This window comes from Pseudochaenichthys georgianus, chromosome 13 (genome assembly GCF_902827115.2).
Source record: "Pseudochaenichthys georgianus chromosome 13, fPseGeo1.2, whole genome shotgun sequence".
Classification (NCBI taxonomy): Eukaryota; Metazoa; Chordata; class Actinopteri; order Perciformes; family Channichthyidae; genus Pseudochaenichthys; species Pseudochaenichthys georgianus.
The window spans coordinates 2,042,850-2,060,957 of NC_047515.1; the positions used below are offsets into that span (position 1 = coordinate 2,042,850).

The following is an 18,108-nucleotide window of genomic DNA, read 5'->3' on the forward strand; positions in this document are numbered from 1 at the left end:
TTGAAACTATACAGCCATTTTTGAACATTATAAAACGTTTGTGGCTTTATGTAGACAACATTTCTTCAACCAAAACAGCAGTGAATGTTGGAGTATGGAAGCAGCACAAACAGTTTCCCATCTTCCCATCAAAAAACCTGAATTGAAATAGTAAAAAAGTACAGAAGTGAAAATATATACATGTAATAAAAAAAACATGTACAAATATAGTTAATAAAACAGTTAGTAAAGGTAAACGAAGTTAAAGTTACAATTCAAATGTTAAAGACAATTTACACTTAAATGTCTTAGTAAACTGTGATTCTTTAAATATCATGTATGCCTAACCACTACTTGCGCTACAGCTGCACTTTCGAGTCAAACCCGGGGGCTCATTTTACCCTGTGAGTATCTTTACTCGGTAATTTCCGTGAGACGTGAACAAGAACGTCCTTCGTCGTGACGTCATCCTCGGAGAAACCCGCCTCTCTTCTCTTAGGAGAAGACTGTCGGCCATTTTAAGTTCATCAGTCGTCATTTCACATCGCAACTGTAGGACGGAGAACGTCAGGACTCAATTTCATCATATTTCTCTTACAACTGTAGTGGAGCATTGCCTACTATGAACTAAAACTCTTCCTAAAACCAAATCAAGCAGATCATAGTGAAGTGACGCATAAGCCAGTAGATTCCAGTGTCGAGTTGTAATTTTTTGCACCTCAATGTAGCTAGAGGAAATGGCTGTGGAAAGCATGACTGTCCATCCAAACTCCCCAACTACCAACCACGAACACAACAGTCTCCTGACTGACGAAAGGTCGAGTAATTCTACAATCATATTTAAATGAATTTATTTATTTGTCCTGTGCTTTTACACAAAAAGCCCGGGGTTTCTTTTTCTTTTTCTGTCAAAGGGATTAAACTCGCCTTTTCTGGAAAACGAGTACAGAGGTAAAGAACGCCATGTTGACACGACACCGCCAACTGGGAGGCCAAATAGCACCTGGGATGACGTTATTGTTCCCTCTATTTTATTACGTTTTCACAATCAACGATCATTCGACTCGACCAACTGGTCAGAAGATAAAAAAGGAGGTCGAAACAGCTGATTAACCCAACGTTCACCGTCATTCTAGCCAATTCGACGGTTATAAAACATCGCTTAGTTACTAGCCCCATTTTAAGAACAGACAGCTTATTTAGCTTTTAATTAAATTGAAAAGCTGTGTGATGATAATAACTATTGCTGCAGGTGCCAAACAATCCATGCGATTGTCTTCCGCTAACGTTGGGCCTATTTTGTGGCTAACTTAGCAACATTAGCTTTTTGGCTAATGTGACCAACTACCGTTGGAACGAAATGCTAAGCTAATGGCTAATGTTTTGTTATTCGTGGTTCTTACACATTGACGTTTTCAAATATCTACATCTTCAAATTAAACATAACGTTAACTAATTCGTTCATTTCGCGTAACGTAAACGCTACGATATTACGAAGCATGTCCCGTAATTACCCCTAACGTTGCGCACTTAAAAATAGCCATATCGAGTCGTCGTCTTTTAACACTTGTAACATAAGAAGCTTATTTTAGCCCTCAGTTGCCCTTATACGATTGTGTCTTTCCTCACGTATTAATTGTTACTTATCTTCAAATGTCAAAGTATATATATTTGTGTAGTCTTTGAAACGCGTATGTGCTGTCATTGATATTTGTTTAACATCAGTTTTATTCACAGTCGTGCCCACACTGACTCGTCCCAAAAATCCACAAAAGTCCCCAAAAGTGTGTAAAACGTATGCAAAGCATCCCAGAAGTGTTTAAAGTCAAACACAAAGTTCCCTTTTTCCACCTCCCCAGTTGGCAAAAGTACAGTATGGTAATCAGTTGGCCCCATTTACCATTCCCACAGACCCCAATAGTTTCCCTAAAAGGTTAGGGGAAAGTTTTTCAATGGTTTTGTGCGCAAAATGTGAAGGAACCCGTTCACAGTAAGTATTCCCCATTTTAATCATGGCCCTTTGCTTATAGAGATAAGTTACAATCTCATACATAGAGCTAATAATGTACCATAATGCATGGTTAAGCATTTTGATTGAATCATCCTTAATAGATGGTATTAATCCTGTTCTTGACATTTTCAGAACTTCTAACAGTTGTCTTCTGGTAGTGAAGGTTCAGAAATGTTACCATTTGTTTGATCTAGTGTTAATGGATATACATGGAATTTAGTTTGGTATAGACTATGCGGATAACAGATCTGGAATTAAATGTACTTAGTTGTCAGATACTTGTTTAGGTTTAAAGTTAACATCAGTTAAGCCACGTGTTTCTTTCAGCTCTGTTAAACATGTTTTGTTGGTAGATATTAACTCTTAAAGTCTACTGGCTGGACGTGCTAGTTTTGTGGCTGAGCACAGAGAAATGCGGATTGACCTTGTTTGCATTGTACGTTTTTCTGGTCGTTGTTGGCAGCAGGTAATGTGTGTGTATAGTATCACATTAGGCCAGAGAGGCCACCAGTTTCTGCCTGTAGATAATCCTAGCCCCTCCCTGTTCATAAAACTTGCTCCAGTAATACAGCATAATCCGGTGTCCATTGTGACAGGTCTGTGTCAGACTCCAACAGGTTGTGGTTAATGAGCCGGCTTCATAGCATGTCAGTAGTGAGGTAGAGGAGTGTCTTGGCTCTTGAGATGATACTCATGAGTTTGTGGTGTTTAAGGCGGGAAGATCAAAAGTTAACCAGCTCCTGCAATGATCAAATACACAATCTGAGACTAAACTTTTGTATTGACCTCCAATGTGCCCAAAAATGTCCTAGATTATATTAGACATAGATATAACATAGAGCTGATCACATTATTATGTTCATGGAGCAACTCCAATTGTTGCTGTGTGCTAATAATAACAGGTTAACTAAACAATCTTGATTCCGTTGCTGTTTACAACCCCCAACTACCTTAAATCTGAAAGAAGATAATGTTTTAAGTCTATCATAGAATTTGGTAAATGTGCCTTGTGGAGCAGCACGTTTAATTCTCTCTGGATTAGTCTCAAAATACTTTTACAAGCGGACCTCTGATAGGGCTAACGAAAACATGTTAAACTATTGATTTTTTACAAAGTCTGTATTTTTTGACAGAATGTTGCTCACTTCAAATACGTGTTGGGTAGTTCCTAGGACTTAATAGCATTCATTGGTAGTTGGATACAAGTTTGTGTATGGCTGTATGGGCATGGCCGTATTGCTCTGGCAGATGAACAATTTGTTTGTGAAGGAAATGAATCGCAGATATTAAGTCTGATTATTGAGATCTCCTCCCTCAGAGGAAGCTGGCACGCTGAGGATGTGGTGCGGAGCATCGTGCACACTTGCTGACCTTTGCCTCAAAGCTAAACCCACAGCCCGCTTCTCTCATCCACTATGCGCCGTATAGCACAGAACCAGTCTTTGAGTATTCAAATATTGCATACTAACACAACACTTGTTGGAATCACCCAGCCTTCTGCACATGGCAGTTATCAGCTTGCCTTGGGTGTTCGTCTGTGTGGGACATCCCAATCATAATTGCTCAATAGGGAGTGTCAAACAATGTGTCTCTTTGTTAGTATAATGTACCCCTAGCTTGTGTCATTAATCATATAACATCCAGGGATTAAACAGCAGACAAAACAGTAACCCATATAACCATGTCACTAATCTTTACAGTTAATGGTTGGTTGTGATCAAGTGTATGGCATATTTTCTTAGAAAAGGGTAGCCTCCCGGTACGTCAAACCATCACTTCTATTTTGGACTAAAAGCAGTGCAAAGCGTTAGTCTAAATGGAATACTTTCCCATTGTGTAGCTTAAATTAAGCATGCTGCCTTTCTGTATTAATACACTGTTGTCTCTTTAGCATGTCCCCCCCTTTCTTCAACTAGCCCATAGCCACCAGTCACTGCAAAAGGCCTGCGTGTGATCAGGGTCCATTAGGGTCTCATGGTCCGAGTCTGGCAGTTGACCACAGTAACATCACATGTGTCATTTCTTGTGTGTCCCGTCCCGTAAATACTGCAGTAAAATTGGGACCCCTTCAGCCTTAGACATTTCTGGGGTCTGACCTTTTGCACGAGTGTGCTTCAAAAGCCTCTGTCAAAAGGCCTGCTCACACTATTTAATACAAATGACCTGATGTGATGGCTTGCGCAGGAATTCAATTAATATCCAAGGTTTTTTTTATACTATATGGTTTGAATTCTATGAGGAATCTGGTTTAGACTGCCCGCAAGCTATTTTTCTCTTTAACACATTTGCTGTCGTTTTTTTTCTACATTAGATGAATGTGAATCAGTGGCATGCATGCATATTTGTATCTTAAGTTATTGTATTATTATCATGTGGCAGCTTGTTGAGCTGATGGCGTTGACAAGCAGCAGTGTAGGCCAAACTGAAGGTTTACATGATAACCACACCGCAAAGGATTTCTGTAATTGTTCCTTAAGCTCTTTTTTATTAGTTACATATATACTTTATGAAGCATTGATTGTATGAAGTGGTTTCATATGTTTTGTGGCTTCTGTGCAAGCAATTTGATCAGTCGTTTAAACAGGCAAACATCTGTGAGTAACAGAAGCGCTGTGTCAATACACCTGGTAGAGTCACATGCGCTAAAAAAAACAATCTTGCATTTTATGCCCTCCAGAAATAAATCACCAATCGTAGTTCACACAGCGTCCCAATGTGCTGCTGTTTAGGCTAACAGATCTTCACACTTAAAAGCACAATGTGCTATAAGGAAAACATTCAAATAATTCAGAGAAGGCCCTTTCCAAAAAGTAATTGTTTCTAATGAACTGTGTCACCCCGACTGTCGAGTTGTAGCCTAAATGATGCACCAGGGTCTAATTCAGGTTGTGAATGTTAAAAAACATTTTTGATTCTTCTTAAGAAAATAAGTTTCGCACACCCTGACTCACAAATGGAAATAATGCCTTTCAAGAGGAGCGCCAGGTAAATAAAGAGGAGTTGAACTATAGATTAGAAGTCAACGTCCGATGCCTCTGTACTCGTTTTCATCCGCGACCATTCAAAAGAAATTATTACATATACATTTTTAGTTTGAATTCATTGTCGTTTGACAATAAAGTGATCATTTTCAAATGTTTATACCAACACTTCAGAGGTAGGGGCCGGCTCGGCTACATCCCATAAAAACATAACATTAGTAACCTCCCTATTTGTTTTTTGTTCACATATACAGGCCAGAGGATGGGGAGCTGGAGGAGGGCGAGCTGGAAGATGATGGGGGAGAGGTGGAGGAGAAGGAGGTTGGTGGAGGTGTGTCTGCAGTCGCAGTAGAAGGAGCTGGAGATGGCGTAGAAGAAGCAGGTGGAGGTGAAGCGGTAGGGGAAGGGGCCGCGGACAGGCCTCGGAGGAGTAAGGAGGGCCACGCCAGCAGCAACTCAGACGAGGAGAGGTCCCACCGCCGCAAGAGGAAGAGGAAGAAAGAGAGAGAGCGAGAGAGGGAGAAGAGGAGGGCCAAGAAGAAACGCAAATCCAAACACAAAGTAAGACTGATGAGAACAGACCCACCCTGTTGTATTTCACCCTCAGTCTTAATCTTAACATCCAGAGTCAGGTTTGTGGCCAGGTCGGTTCACACATACGAGGCATTTACCTTGGTGTACATGGTGCATAACTAAACACAGTTAAAGTAAAACCCAACAAATAAAAACTATTGTAAGAAACTATAAAAAACTGTTATATGTTAAGATAGAAAATGATTGCGACGTATAGTTTTCTATGACATAGTACTCGGGAAGTGGACAATGGAAAGTAAAAAAGCTGTTCAGATACTAAGAGAGGTATCTTGTGTACAAATATGCAAGATATTCGTAGGGTTGTGCAGAACTGGAAATGTTGTTAATAAATCAAAACAAGATACTGTTTGCTTAGTGTGCATTAATGTAATGCATAAAGTCTATGGAGTGGCTGAGAGAAAGTCAGTGGGGGGGGGGGCTTTGTTGATGAGGCCGGTTGCAGAGGGGAAGAAAGTGTTCAGCTGGTGGGGGGTTTGGTCCTGATGTGAGTCTCTTTAAAAAGCCTTCTTCCTCTCCCTCAGCGCCATGCGTCCTCTGATGACGACCACTCAGAGCTCAGCGACGACTCTGTCTACAGTCCCAGTGAGAAGAGGAAGTACAGAGAGTACAGTCCACAGTACCCCCCCCCTCCGGTAAGTCTTATTCCCCCAAGTCTCTGTTCATAATGTTTTGTGTAAAGAGAAATAACCTGATATGTTTACCCCGCTCCAGACTCATGGGGGCTACAGCGGCTCAAAGAAAGGCAGCTACATGAAGATGGACAAGCAGAGCTATGGAGGCTACGAAGACTTTGAAGAGGAGAACTTTGAGGGAGAGGAAGAGGAGGAAGTTGCTGATGAAGACTACGACGACTTCAACAAGGAGCTGAACCAGTACCGCAAGGCGAAGGAGGGTGGAGGCCCACGTGGGGGGCGAGGTGGGTTAAAGAATGAAACTTGGTGTGTTTTACATATTGTGCTGCACAATAAGTATTCACCCAGCTGGGATGTAATCCAGTTGTCTGAGACGAACACAGCGCATTACGGGCAACAACTAGGAAACGCTAAGAGGCACATTGCATATAAGGCCAGGTGCTGTTAAGTATGTTCCATATACATTTCACTGGCCTTTAGGAGCACAGACCGTAAAATAATCTGTGGCTGCGTGAAAAAAGCTTTGTAGCAGATTCTTCACACGTTTACAGACAAACAAATGAACATATTTTCCAAAAGTTCCTTATTAAGGCACTGACTCGGCTCTTTTCCTCACTCATGTGACTTCTCTGTCTCTGCAGGGGGAAGAGGTCGCATGAAAACCCAGAGAGGCCGTGGACTGATGAGGGGGGGGAGGAGAGGAAGAGGAGGGAGCAGAGGAAGAGGAGGTCGAGGGGGAAGTATAGGTGGAGGCGGAGGAGGCGGCGGAGGAGGTGGAGGAGGAGGTGGCGGAGGAGGAGGAGGAGGCGGCGGAGGAGGAGGAGGAGGCGGCGGAGGAGGAGGAGGAGGAAAGATGGGAGGAGAAAAGATGGGAGGAGAAAATGACGATGGAGACGGCTATGGAGAAGAGATGGAGGTGAGGTTTAGAATGAAGAAGCAAAGTCTTCTTGATTCGGTCAAACTCCGGGGAAAGAGTTGCTATTCTCTCGGCTAATTTTGTGTATTTTGCATGTTTTGAAATATACTCACATTCACAGTAAACAAAAAAATATTGAAGATGTAATTATTCTTAATTTTTACTTGAGGGTACTTCTTCCTGTGTTGGACCTGCATGCAACATCTCCAGTGGTTGATAATAACCTTTTTCTGTCTAGCCTTGAGAAATCACATATTCAAAGTCCTTGCATCACCATTTCTGAATTTGTATATCACGGTTGATTGCATTTACGGGGTACTGCTTTTAATATAACCTCAGCTAAAGAAAATGGGATGGATGTTCTACAACCAACTGGGACTAGAGATTTGAATTTCCTTGGCAGCTTCCGTATTCAATAATGTGTGAAATCTGTTCGCACAGTTTGGAGATGATGACTATGACAACATGGGTGAGGAGGACTACGATGAGTACTCAAATCAGTACAAGAAGTCCAAAGACAGAGGCCGAGGTGAGTCTGGACCCGAGGGGCTTCTTCATGTTCTCAACTCAAAGACTCAAAGTCCCTTTCTCACGCGGTTGATGAACGAAGTCGCCCACATTCAATCTCCCACTCTGTGTTAACTTTCTTCCCAAGGGGGTAAAGGTCTCCGCGGGAGAGGGAGAGGGAAAGGAGGGCGCGGTATGCTCAGAGGAGGAAGAGGTCGAAACCGGGGGAGAGGAAGAGGCGACATGGGCAACGATGACGACAACAACAACAACAACGGGGACATGGACAACGGGGTAAGAATTATTCATTAACAACGTGAGCAATAAAATGTACACAAATCTTCTCTTAATGACACCCTCCTTCGTTTGTGGTTTAGGACGGCGGTGGAGGAGGTGATGGACCTGGACCAATGAGGAGGAATCCCAACGAGAAGCACCAGGATAAGAAAGGGAAGGCCATCTGCAAGTACTACATCGAGGGGCGCTGCACCTGGGTACGGTTGCACACATTTACGTGTATCACAGTTTGGTCAGTCGAGGAACACATCGTCTGTTACTGTGAAGACGATACCTGTGGGCTCATCTGTTGGGTGATGTGGTTCAGTCGATATCTGGGCCCAGCTTCCATTTCTGTTCCCCAGGCAGTGTTTACCGTCCAAATAAAACACACCATACCAACATTCAAGGTTCTTTATTGTTAATACTACATATTACGCACGCAGCACATATGGAAGCGCAACTCTGGCAATTATCATTAAAACAGCTACACATATATGGTTGCTGTTAAATGATGCTCAATTAAGATTTGTATATCTGGCACCAGTGATCTATCGATATAGGAATGTGTTTTGGCTGATGAAAAACACCATCCTACATTTAATAATTACATCATGATGTTTTTCAATCAACAGGGGGACCACTGCAACTTCAGCCACGACATTGAGCTGCCCAAGAAGAAGGAGCTGTGCAAGTTCTACATCACTGGGTTCTGTGCCCGGGCTGACCACTGTCCTTACATGCATGATATCCTTCACGAGTGGACCCAGCCGAGAGGCTCTTTTTCAGGGGCATATATTGTTGTGTCCTTAAATAGAGATCCTTCAACAGCAAAGCTGACGTTTGTACCAGTATGAAGTGACATCATTTAGATTCCTCTTAATTTAAAATATAGGTTTGCTTTAGTCTCAAATTCAAATCATGACCTCATGAAAAAAGGGTCAATTAGAGTTTTCTGTCAGTTCTTTTGTGAGTGTCCTTCCTTGACTCCCATGCTACGCGAGTTCCCCTGCAAGCTGTTCCACACCACGGGGAACTGTGTCAACGGAGACGAGTGCATGTTCTCCCATGACGCCCTGAATGAAGACACCCAGGACCTGCTCGACAAGGTGGGCCTCGCCTACTTTCTGTGAACTCTTTCAAATGTTTTATTATTAAATGAATGTCCAGGTTCTATACAAATCCAAAATGCAGTGAAGCTCTTTAACTTAAACAATACAAAGGAGCTGTATTGGCATGACCACTTCAAACATAGCACTGTCAAAGCATGCCGCACAGGGCAACAACAAAACTAAACAATAAACATGCATGCCAACAACACATTTAATAAATAATAAATAAACAATAGTTTGTTCAAATTATTGCCCCGAGTAAATATTTCCGATGAACTTATATGTGGACATGTTTGTTTTTCAGATGCTGGCGGAGGATGCGGAGGCGGGAGCGGAGGATGAGAAGGAGGTGGAGGAGCTGAAGAAGCAAGGCATCAACCCCCTCCCCAAACCCCCTCCTGGAGTCGGCCTCCTCCCCACCCCTCCCCGGCTCCTTCCTGTAGACAACAATACAGGGGGTGGAGATTTTGGCGGGCCCCCGTCAGGTGACTTCGGGGGTCCTCCACCTAACCAGGGGCCCAATGCCAACAAAGGTCCCCCCCCTGGGCCTGGGCCTGGTCCTGGGTCCAACCCCTGTGTTCCTCCCCCTGTCCATGGCCCTGATGTAAATCTCTTCCAAGGTGGGCCCCCAAATCCCAGTGGCCCTCCTCCCCACATGGGCCCCCCACCTCCATGTGGTGGTGGTGGAGGAGGTGGTGGCCCCGGGAAGAAGATCCCCTCCCTGTTCGAGATCAAAGTCCAGCCCACAGGACAGCTGGCTCACAAACTGGCTGTCAGGTAAGAAATCCAAAAACAAACTTTAGAAATAAAAGAATAAAGTTATGATTCTCATCAGAGGAACTGCAGCTGGTGATTTTATCACAAAGCTGAAAAGATTGTCTTATTTAGTTCATTAAAAGAATACTTGGTAACACTTTATATTAAGGTACACAAAGTCACCATCAACTAGTTGTTAATTAACATGCATATTAGCAGTATATTGGCTCTTTATTAGTCATTATAAAACACTAATTAAAGAGCCTGTGACATCATCCCAACAACCGCTGTGCAATGACATATTGGGCTACTAGTCATCTCGAACCGTCAGTTTAAAAAAGAAGGTGCGATACCGTTCCGATAAATATCAATCATTTCGAACATCGCGGGGAAATTCCTTCGACTCATTTTGAAGTTTTGGGGGAAGCCGGAAGTGACGTCAATGCGGGAGCTTCACTGTGCGGCGAGAGCCCAACACGGACCAAGTGTGTTGTCATGCGTAGAAATGGTGAATTACTGAGTTTAGGCACGTTAATAACGTTTTAATGAAGTCGACTACAGTATATTCATATGTGTCAGTGCTTTCATGTCAATTCGGCGACATAAACATACATGATCGTGGTGAAGATGATGATTACATTAGGATTACAAATCGGGAGTGAGAGCTGCTGAATTTCCTCCCGTCGGATGTGATATAAAAACAAATCGATTATTTTTGTGGTTGTAAACTCAAGTGGATGAAACTACATTTATTAGTGCTTTCATGTCAATGCGGCGAACATATGATACATTAAATGATCGTGAGGATGATGATTAAAAATCGTTTGTTTGAGCCGGTCTGCATTTCCTGATGAGAAAACAAACCGATGCTTTTTGTAGTTGTAGTACACCAACGTGGATTAAACGTGTGGTTTTTTTACCACAATGTTGGGGAAATTAATGGATAAAATGCACGGATTATTATTATTATTATTCCCACTCCGATCTGGACACTAGGTCCACCGTTTCCCCGCAGCGAGGCCCCCCCGTTGACAGTTTACGTGGGCTGGGTGCAGTGGCGGACTGGCCATCGGGACGAATCCCGATGGGCCGGTACCGAAGTGGGCCGGTCGGATAAGTCACTAGCACATCCCCCATAGGCGGCGCGTGAGGCTCAGGTTTGAGAAGGCTAAATAACTTCTTTTACCTGACGCTGCCCGCCTCCGGCATCTATAGAAAAGAGATCCACTCAGTGTGCGGAGTTTAAATCTCTCAAGTCATATTACAGGATAAAGGAAATACAGTTTAAACTGCCGTATGCAGAGAAGACGCCGACGTGTCGCACTTATCATTCATATTACATCATCAATCAGATCATCGATCATATAATATCATAATATATCATATATGTCCTTATCTGAGTCAGCTTCTCCAGCCTCATCTGGCCGTGCAACACTCACAGTGTCACAGACTGGATGCAGAAGTATTATTTAACACATTATGTTGACGAAACACTCGAGACAAATGTAATTAAAGTCAGATCCACTCGTGTCTTAGACGTGAACGCGCTCTCAGCTGGACAGAGAAACCCTGGCTTGATTTACCGAGTTGATAACCAGCGTCGTAGGACCGCTTAGCGAGATCTCGTTTGTTAGTTTGTTGTTAGTTTGTTTGTTACTCAAACATATCCAGGGTCTGTTGAACTGGCTTCGTAGTACAGGGCACAGGTGGCTAGCAGCGCTAATGTCAAAGACACAGACATTATACATTATATTTGTATTTTACATCCCCCACTCCCCCCGTTGACAATTTACTAGCGGTACCGAAGTGGGCCGGTCGAGAGTCCCGGGATGATTTTTAGTCCCATTCCACCACTGGCTACATGACCGTATGATCGCCCATATTGACGCACCTCATTCCTAAACTTCTAACAGATACAACATAAACCGATCCTTCAGCCTCATGAGCTCTCAGACACGTTCAACATTAACCTGTCATCGCTGTCTGAGCTTGCTGCTGTGTGCGCCGTCGTGCGTTTACATCTGACTGTATATATATAAAGGTTTACATGCAGATGCTGGGATCCCGGACGGTGCAGCTGGAGCGCTGTGCCCGCAATGACATCACACATCATTTGGCGGGACTTGAAGAATCCGCGAGAAGATCCAGAAAATGGTCAACATTGAAGGATTAATGGTTATCAAAGTACAAATATCCAAAATCAGTTCAGTCACGGTTTTCAAAGGGACAATATTTACTCAAAGTGATGGGTTTGGATGATGGGGGAAAACCGTGTCACAGGCTCTTTAAGGCCTTGTTCTACATGACCGGATTCTACAAGTAATCATTTATTGTTGGGTTACTTTTTAACTTTTATAGATTTGTGTTATAGATCTTTGAAATCCACTCTGAGTCCTCACTCCTGTTCTCTTCCTCTCTCAGGGGCCAGACTCCCAGTAGCAACCAGGGTCAGACTGCAGCACCGGGGCCCCCTGGGGCCCCTCCACCCTGCTTTCCTCCTCCCCCAGGCATGATGCCCCCTGACATGCAGAACATGGGCCCCAACCACGGGATGAACCAGGGTCCCCCCAACATGGGCCCCCCTCCCATGATGGGAGGATTTTCTTCTGGTGACGGCCCTCCTCATGGAGGAGCCCTACCCCAAGGGCCTCCTCCAGGAGGAGGAAACTTCTTCAATAACTTCTTCCACCCGCAGGACTCAATGATGGAGGGAGTGGTGCAAGAAGGTGAGTCAGCTCTAATCATTAAACTACACGATCAGAGGCTGAGAGAATAAGCAGCAGGTGTTATCTGGTGGAGGAGGCTCATAAAACTGTTCCCTGACGCTTGTTCCCTCTCAGGTGACAACTACCAGGGTTTCTCTGGCATGGACGAGAGAGGAGGAGGAGCAGGGAACGCTGGGCATCAGTCCGGTGGCCAGGAAGGCTTTGCTAATGGAGCATCAGCCAATCAGGGAGGGATCTCTGTGCCTGACTTCCTGCCTCCAGCGCAGCGCGTGCTGTTCATGAGGATCCAGCAGAAGCAGCAAGAGGAAGAGGAGAGAGCCCGCAGGATGGCCGAGGGGGGGGCAGAGAAGAGTCGAGAGGCTGAAGGTAGGGGAGCGGCTGGTGTATGAATGATTCCTTTGCATCATCTCTTTGTCACTTATTTTACATTTCCACTTTTGTATATATCTCCTCCTACAACACATATACTCAGAGGGAGATTCAGGAAAGGAAAGGACTGATTGATGTTGAACACATTGTGTTACTGACCAACTTTCATATTACATGTTAACGGTGATGACTCTAGATCATTCCATGGTTCTGCTCCATAGGAATGATGTGCAGATGTGGCTGCCATTGATCAGCAGCTAAATAAATGTTTCACTAGGGCTGTCATGATATCAAATATTCCCTACACGATTAACGTCACACAAACTATTTACGATAACGATATTTGGAGGATATCTACAGAAGATGTTGTGGGTGGGGAGGTAATGCTTTCAGTCAAAATCGTCACTTGACATTGTTCAGTGTGGCAATTATTTCCACTCAAAATGATAGTGAAGGAAGGTGGAAGTGCCTTAAGGGTCAGTTAAGTATGCTGGAGTTAATTGGTCCCATACATCATTGCTAACGCAGTGCAGCCTTCGTAACAGTTACGTTACCAATCCAACATATAGGATGGCAACAGCTCCGCATTGCATAAAGGAAAGAATGCTGCATTCAAGCTGTTTCTATATTAGATTTTTTTAAATATTTTCTACTAAATAACAAATCTTCTCTTTAGTCTTTTTGTCACTGATTTAAAATCATTTCTTTCTCTTTTAAGAAGCATTTGAACCTAAATGAACTAAGACATAATGGCTGTCGGCATCAGAGCGCTGATTGTGTCCGCTGTAGTTTCAGTGTTTCCTAACGGACTGTTCCAGAAGTAAACACGTCTGTGTCTTGTCTCTCAGGTGACTCTGGGAACTGGTACTCGAGTGAGGATGAGGACGGAGGGAGCAGTGTGACGTCCATCTTGAAGACGCTCCGTCAGCAGACCCAGGCCCCCCCTAAATCTGACGGCCCCCGGAGCGACCCTCGCCTCCTGAAGGCCTCTCCTGCCAACCCTCCTCCCCGGCCCGCAGACCCCCGCATGGCTCGGGACCCTCGCCTGGCCCGTGGTGCAGACTCGGCTGACTCCACCCTCCCCATGCCCACTATAGCCTCCTCTGGACCCCCAGCAGACCCCAGGTTAGCCCGTCTAGCTGCTGCTGTGTCAACAGGACCCCCCCACGTGCCCCCTGCAACCAAACCGGAGCTTCCTCTGGTCTACAAGCCCCCGCCCCTCACAACCCCGGCAGCGGCAGAGGAGGAGGAGACGGAGCGGGTCCTACGAGACAAGCCGGTCCCCATCCCTCTGGACCCCCTCATGGGCATGGCTCTCAGAGACCCCCGCTCACAGCTGCAGCAGTTCAGCCACATCAAGAAGGACATTGTGCTCCACATGCCAGCCTTCATCAAGACCATCACCTGGTCTCCGGAGGACCTCCTTCCCCTCCCGGCCCCAAAGCCCGACCTCCTCCCACTCCCCCCCGGCATCCCTCCCGTCTCCTCCATAGAACCACGTCCGACCCGCTCTCAGCCGCCGCTCCAACCGTCGCTCTCTCACTCACATCCTCCTCCCCTTCACCCTCACCCCCCTCCCTCCTCCCTGGACCCCCCTGCCCCCTCCTCCTCCTCCACCCTCCCAGACTTTGAGCTGCTGTCTCGTATCCTGAAGACTGTCAACTCCAGCCCATCCCAAACTCCTTCCCCTCCTCTCCTACCCCCCCCTATTCCCCCTATGTCGCTCCTGGGGCCACCTCCATCCATACCTCCCCCACCCGTAGAAAAGCCAGTCGACCCCCGTATGTCCCGAAAAGGCCCCTCGGACCCCCGCCTCCAGCCTCAGAAGTCGGCTCTGAAGCAACCCTCTGAGCCCCTGCCCCCCCCTGTACCCTCTGCCTCTCCAGCACCACCATCCAGCTCCTCCACCCCTCCCATCGCCCCCTATGACCCCAGGATGTTCTCCTCAGGTGGGGCAGGCCGCGGTGTGGGGGCCGGGCCAGCAGGGGGAGCCAGCGTGCTGAGCAACATCAGTCTGTATGACCCAAGGACTAACAAACCAGGTAGCCCCGGAGCCGGCAGCGGCTCCAACAACTCCCCCAACTCAGCCAGCGTGGAGTCCAAACCCAGCGACCCCCCCGCGGCTAAACCCAAGTCCAAGGAGCCCCTGTTTGTCCGGAAGTCGGCTCTGGACCAACCAGAGCCGGAAAAAAGTGTCGAGCAAGGAACCGACCGATACAACAGCTACAACCGGCCCCGGCCCAAACCCGCACCCTCGCCCAACTCCACAGCACAGGGGGGTCCTGCAGCCGCAGCAGGGCAGGGGCCTCCAGGAGCTTCTGGGGATCAGGGGCCCGCGGGGGTCCACAACCTCCCAGTGTCCACTTTATTTGGCGCGGTGAAGCAGGCGGCCAAACCCGGCGGGACGGGGAGCCCGTTCGGGGGGAGCAGCCCGGTGCAGGTGGAGCAGAGCACCGCGGAGCAGGACAAGGCCTCGCTGAAGGACGTGTTCAAGGGCTTCGACCCCACGGCCTCGCCCTTCTGCCAGTGACCCCCCCCACCCTGAACCCTAACCCAATCATGACGTGGGCGGATGGCTTGTTTTAACATTTCTGAACAGCGAGCTGTAAAGAGAAAGAGAAGCGCACTGAGGCAGCTGCCCGTAAGACTGTGATCAAACTGATGTCACATGGTGTGTTTCGTGCACACTCTCAGACTCACGCACACACTTAACCACAGTGTTGCAGATTCATATTCTATAAAAAGACTCCTGCGTTATGGAAAAGGTTTAAATTTAAATCTCTAAAGCTCTATTTTAAACAAACGTATTGATGTATAAATAAATGTATTCTCTTCTTCTCCTCAATGCTTTATCAAAACAGTTATTTAAGGCAGCAAACACACATTTATATTAATGAACGTTTTAGCTTCACGTCTGTTCCCCTCCTCCTCCTCACCGTTAAACTGGTTGACATGTTTGTCTGAACAGTCGACGTGACGATGCTTTCGGCAGCGGGAGAAAAAGGATACTTCTGAATTAGTTTCAACAAATTGCTGCTTTATGGTGTTTTTGTAACTAAATGAACGGCACTGAGGCGACTCCACCCCTGTCCCCATGACAACCAGAGACCCTGTATGTCCCTGCCGTTGCACCCTTCTCTCTGCTTTCATTTCTCCGTCTGACCCACCGTGTCACAGAAACAAATGCAAATACCTAAATCTATATTCGTTTTTTTTTTAGTATTTATTTTTCTACTCCTTTGCCCTGTCAGTCTGTGTCCTCTGATCTGTGTCCTCTGATCTGTGTCCTCTGAGGGCTGTTATTCATGTTTTTAAATGTCTGTAGCTCCTTCGTATTCTGTTCATCTTCAGGTGTTTAGCGTTGACCTGAAATAGGTAACTGCGGGTACATGAAGTGAGCGCCTCTATAACCACTACTGTCGTTCCTTTCTCTTAGTTTGACTTTGATCAGTCCTTTTGCTCCAGGGTGAGAAGAGATTCTGTAGCTTTGAGGTAGAAGAGACGGATAAGATCATCATCATCCTCATCATCATCATCATCATCATCATCGTAGCCATTGCATCAGTAGAGCAGCGTGGTGGTGCCCAAAAGGGCTTTCCAAAGGTCCAAGCCATCATTTGTCAGCCTCTGTTGGATAATAGGACACTTGATTCTCCGTCTAGCCTTTAGCTTTGGGCTGTATGTGTTTGGATGGAAAGAAGCACACAGGACACAGCTGCAGATCTCTGAGTGCTTATTGGAATAGAGTGATTTGCACCCTTGCAGCATCACTTTGTACGTGTTTAGCTTTAGTGTCTGCTGACAGTGTGACAATCAGAAAGTGGACTTGGACCTGCATGTTATGAATGCATGGCTCTGCCTAACACGCAGCAGACCTTACCTCGGCCTGTGGTACGACGTGGCTCCGTCAGGCTGCAGACCTGACCTCGGCCTGTGGTACGACATGTACCTCAGCCTGTGGTACGACGTGGCTCCGTCAGGCTGCAGACCTTACCTCGGCCTGTGGTACGACGTGGCTCCGTCAGGCTGCAGACCTTACCTCGGCCTGTGGTACGACGTGGCTCCGTCAGGCTGCAGACCTTACCTCGGCCTGTGGTACGACGTGGCTCCGTCAGGCTGCAGATAAAGAGGTGCACACTTCATGGGGGAATGTTCGGGAGGGATGGCTTCACAGTTTGGATGAGTGTTCAAAATGTCTCCCTTTTACAGTTTCCTTTCACCATACGCGCAGTGAGGTCAGGTGCAGCGTGTGCATGGGGGGTCACTAGAGGAGCCGTTAGACGTGTTTTCTGACTTCCACACGGTGCCAGGATTAACCGTCTTATGTATAAATGTTGATCATTTTAATTTATTTTTTTATACTTAGATACATTTACTTCCTCACTTGACATTTCTAACTGAATCATTTTATATGTTCGGAGTCTGTGATTGCCGCTCCCCTCCGTGTGACGCCCTGTCGCCGTATGAAGAGAGGGGAAATGTATTTTTTTATTTGGTTTTGTGTATAAAGATTCACTTTGTCTCCCTTTGTGTAAAGAGGAAGAGTTACAGATATACGAGCGTGGAAGTTACTGTTGATTTGTTATTTCCTTTAACAGCTTTGTTGTTTGTTTGTTTTCTTTCTTCCTTGCTATGTACATTGACCAGTACCCTCTCTTTGAAGGAGTGGCCTTTTCTAACTGTACACTGTAGGTGAGGTTGTTAAAGTATTTAAATAAAGTTGATACATGATCAACCACTAAAAACTCTGTTCTGTGTATTTATTTGTTGTGTTTATATATTTAAAGAGCCGTTTTGTTAATTAAATCCAAATAAAGATTGCCTGTTTTTCTCCATCCATACAGCTCACCACAAAGCCACATGGACGCTGATGTGTCTAACACTTCTAGTTCCGTTATTTCTGCAGGGTGTCGACAGCAGACGGGGCTAAATATGCAGAAGTTTCCATGTCTTTCAGCATAAGAGGGTAAAAAAAGACCCTTTTGATTTACTTTGTTCCCATGTCGTTTAAAAGATCCAGTTTGAATGGTATTGTTTAACATTTATTTGTCCACCATAAATGGTTATTTTAAGCTACTAAAAGAAGCAGACGGGTGGAGTTTAGCAAATCAGGAGCATTGGGGGGTTTGACGCGTGGGCAGTGAACTGACCTTTCCTTCCTTTGACTATTTACATTTTATTCCCCTGTTATATAAATATGAATCGAGAAACGCCTTTGACCCAAATTCCTAAATCCCATCATTTATCAC

At 45.7% G+C, this 18,108-nt stretch overlaps 1 protein-coding gene across 1 annotated transcript; it reads left to right on the forward strand.

Annotated features, from left to right (window-relative positions):
• The first annotated feature begins 378 nt into the window (after window positions 1-378).
• On the forward strand, window positions 379-17,604 carry zc3h4 (zinc finger CCCH-type containing 4). Its single transcript, XM_034097218.2, has 15 exons — window positions 379-796; window positions 5,226-5,532; window positions 6,087-6,197; window positions 6,277-6,481; window positions 6,839-6,937; window positions 7,025-7,113; window positions 7,555-7,642; window positions 7,769-7,914; window positions 7,998-8,114; window positions 8,532-8,643; window positions 8,896-9,005; window positions 9,313-9,785; window positions 12,186-12,490; window positions 12,605-12,856; window positions 13,708-17,604. The coding sequence occupies exons 1-15, from the start codon at window positions 717-719 to the stop codon at window positions 15,387-15,389; spliced, it is 4,176 nt and encodes a 1,391-aa protein (XP_033953109.1). The 5' UTR covers window positions 379-716; the 3' UTR covers window positions 15,390-17,604.
• Window positions 17,605-18,108: the final 504 nt, after the last annotated feature.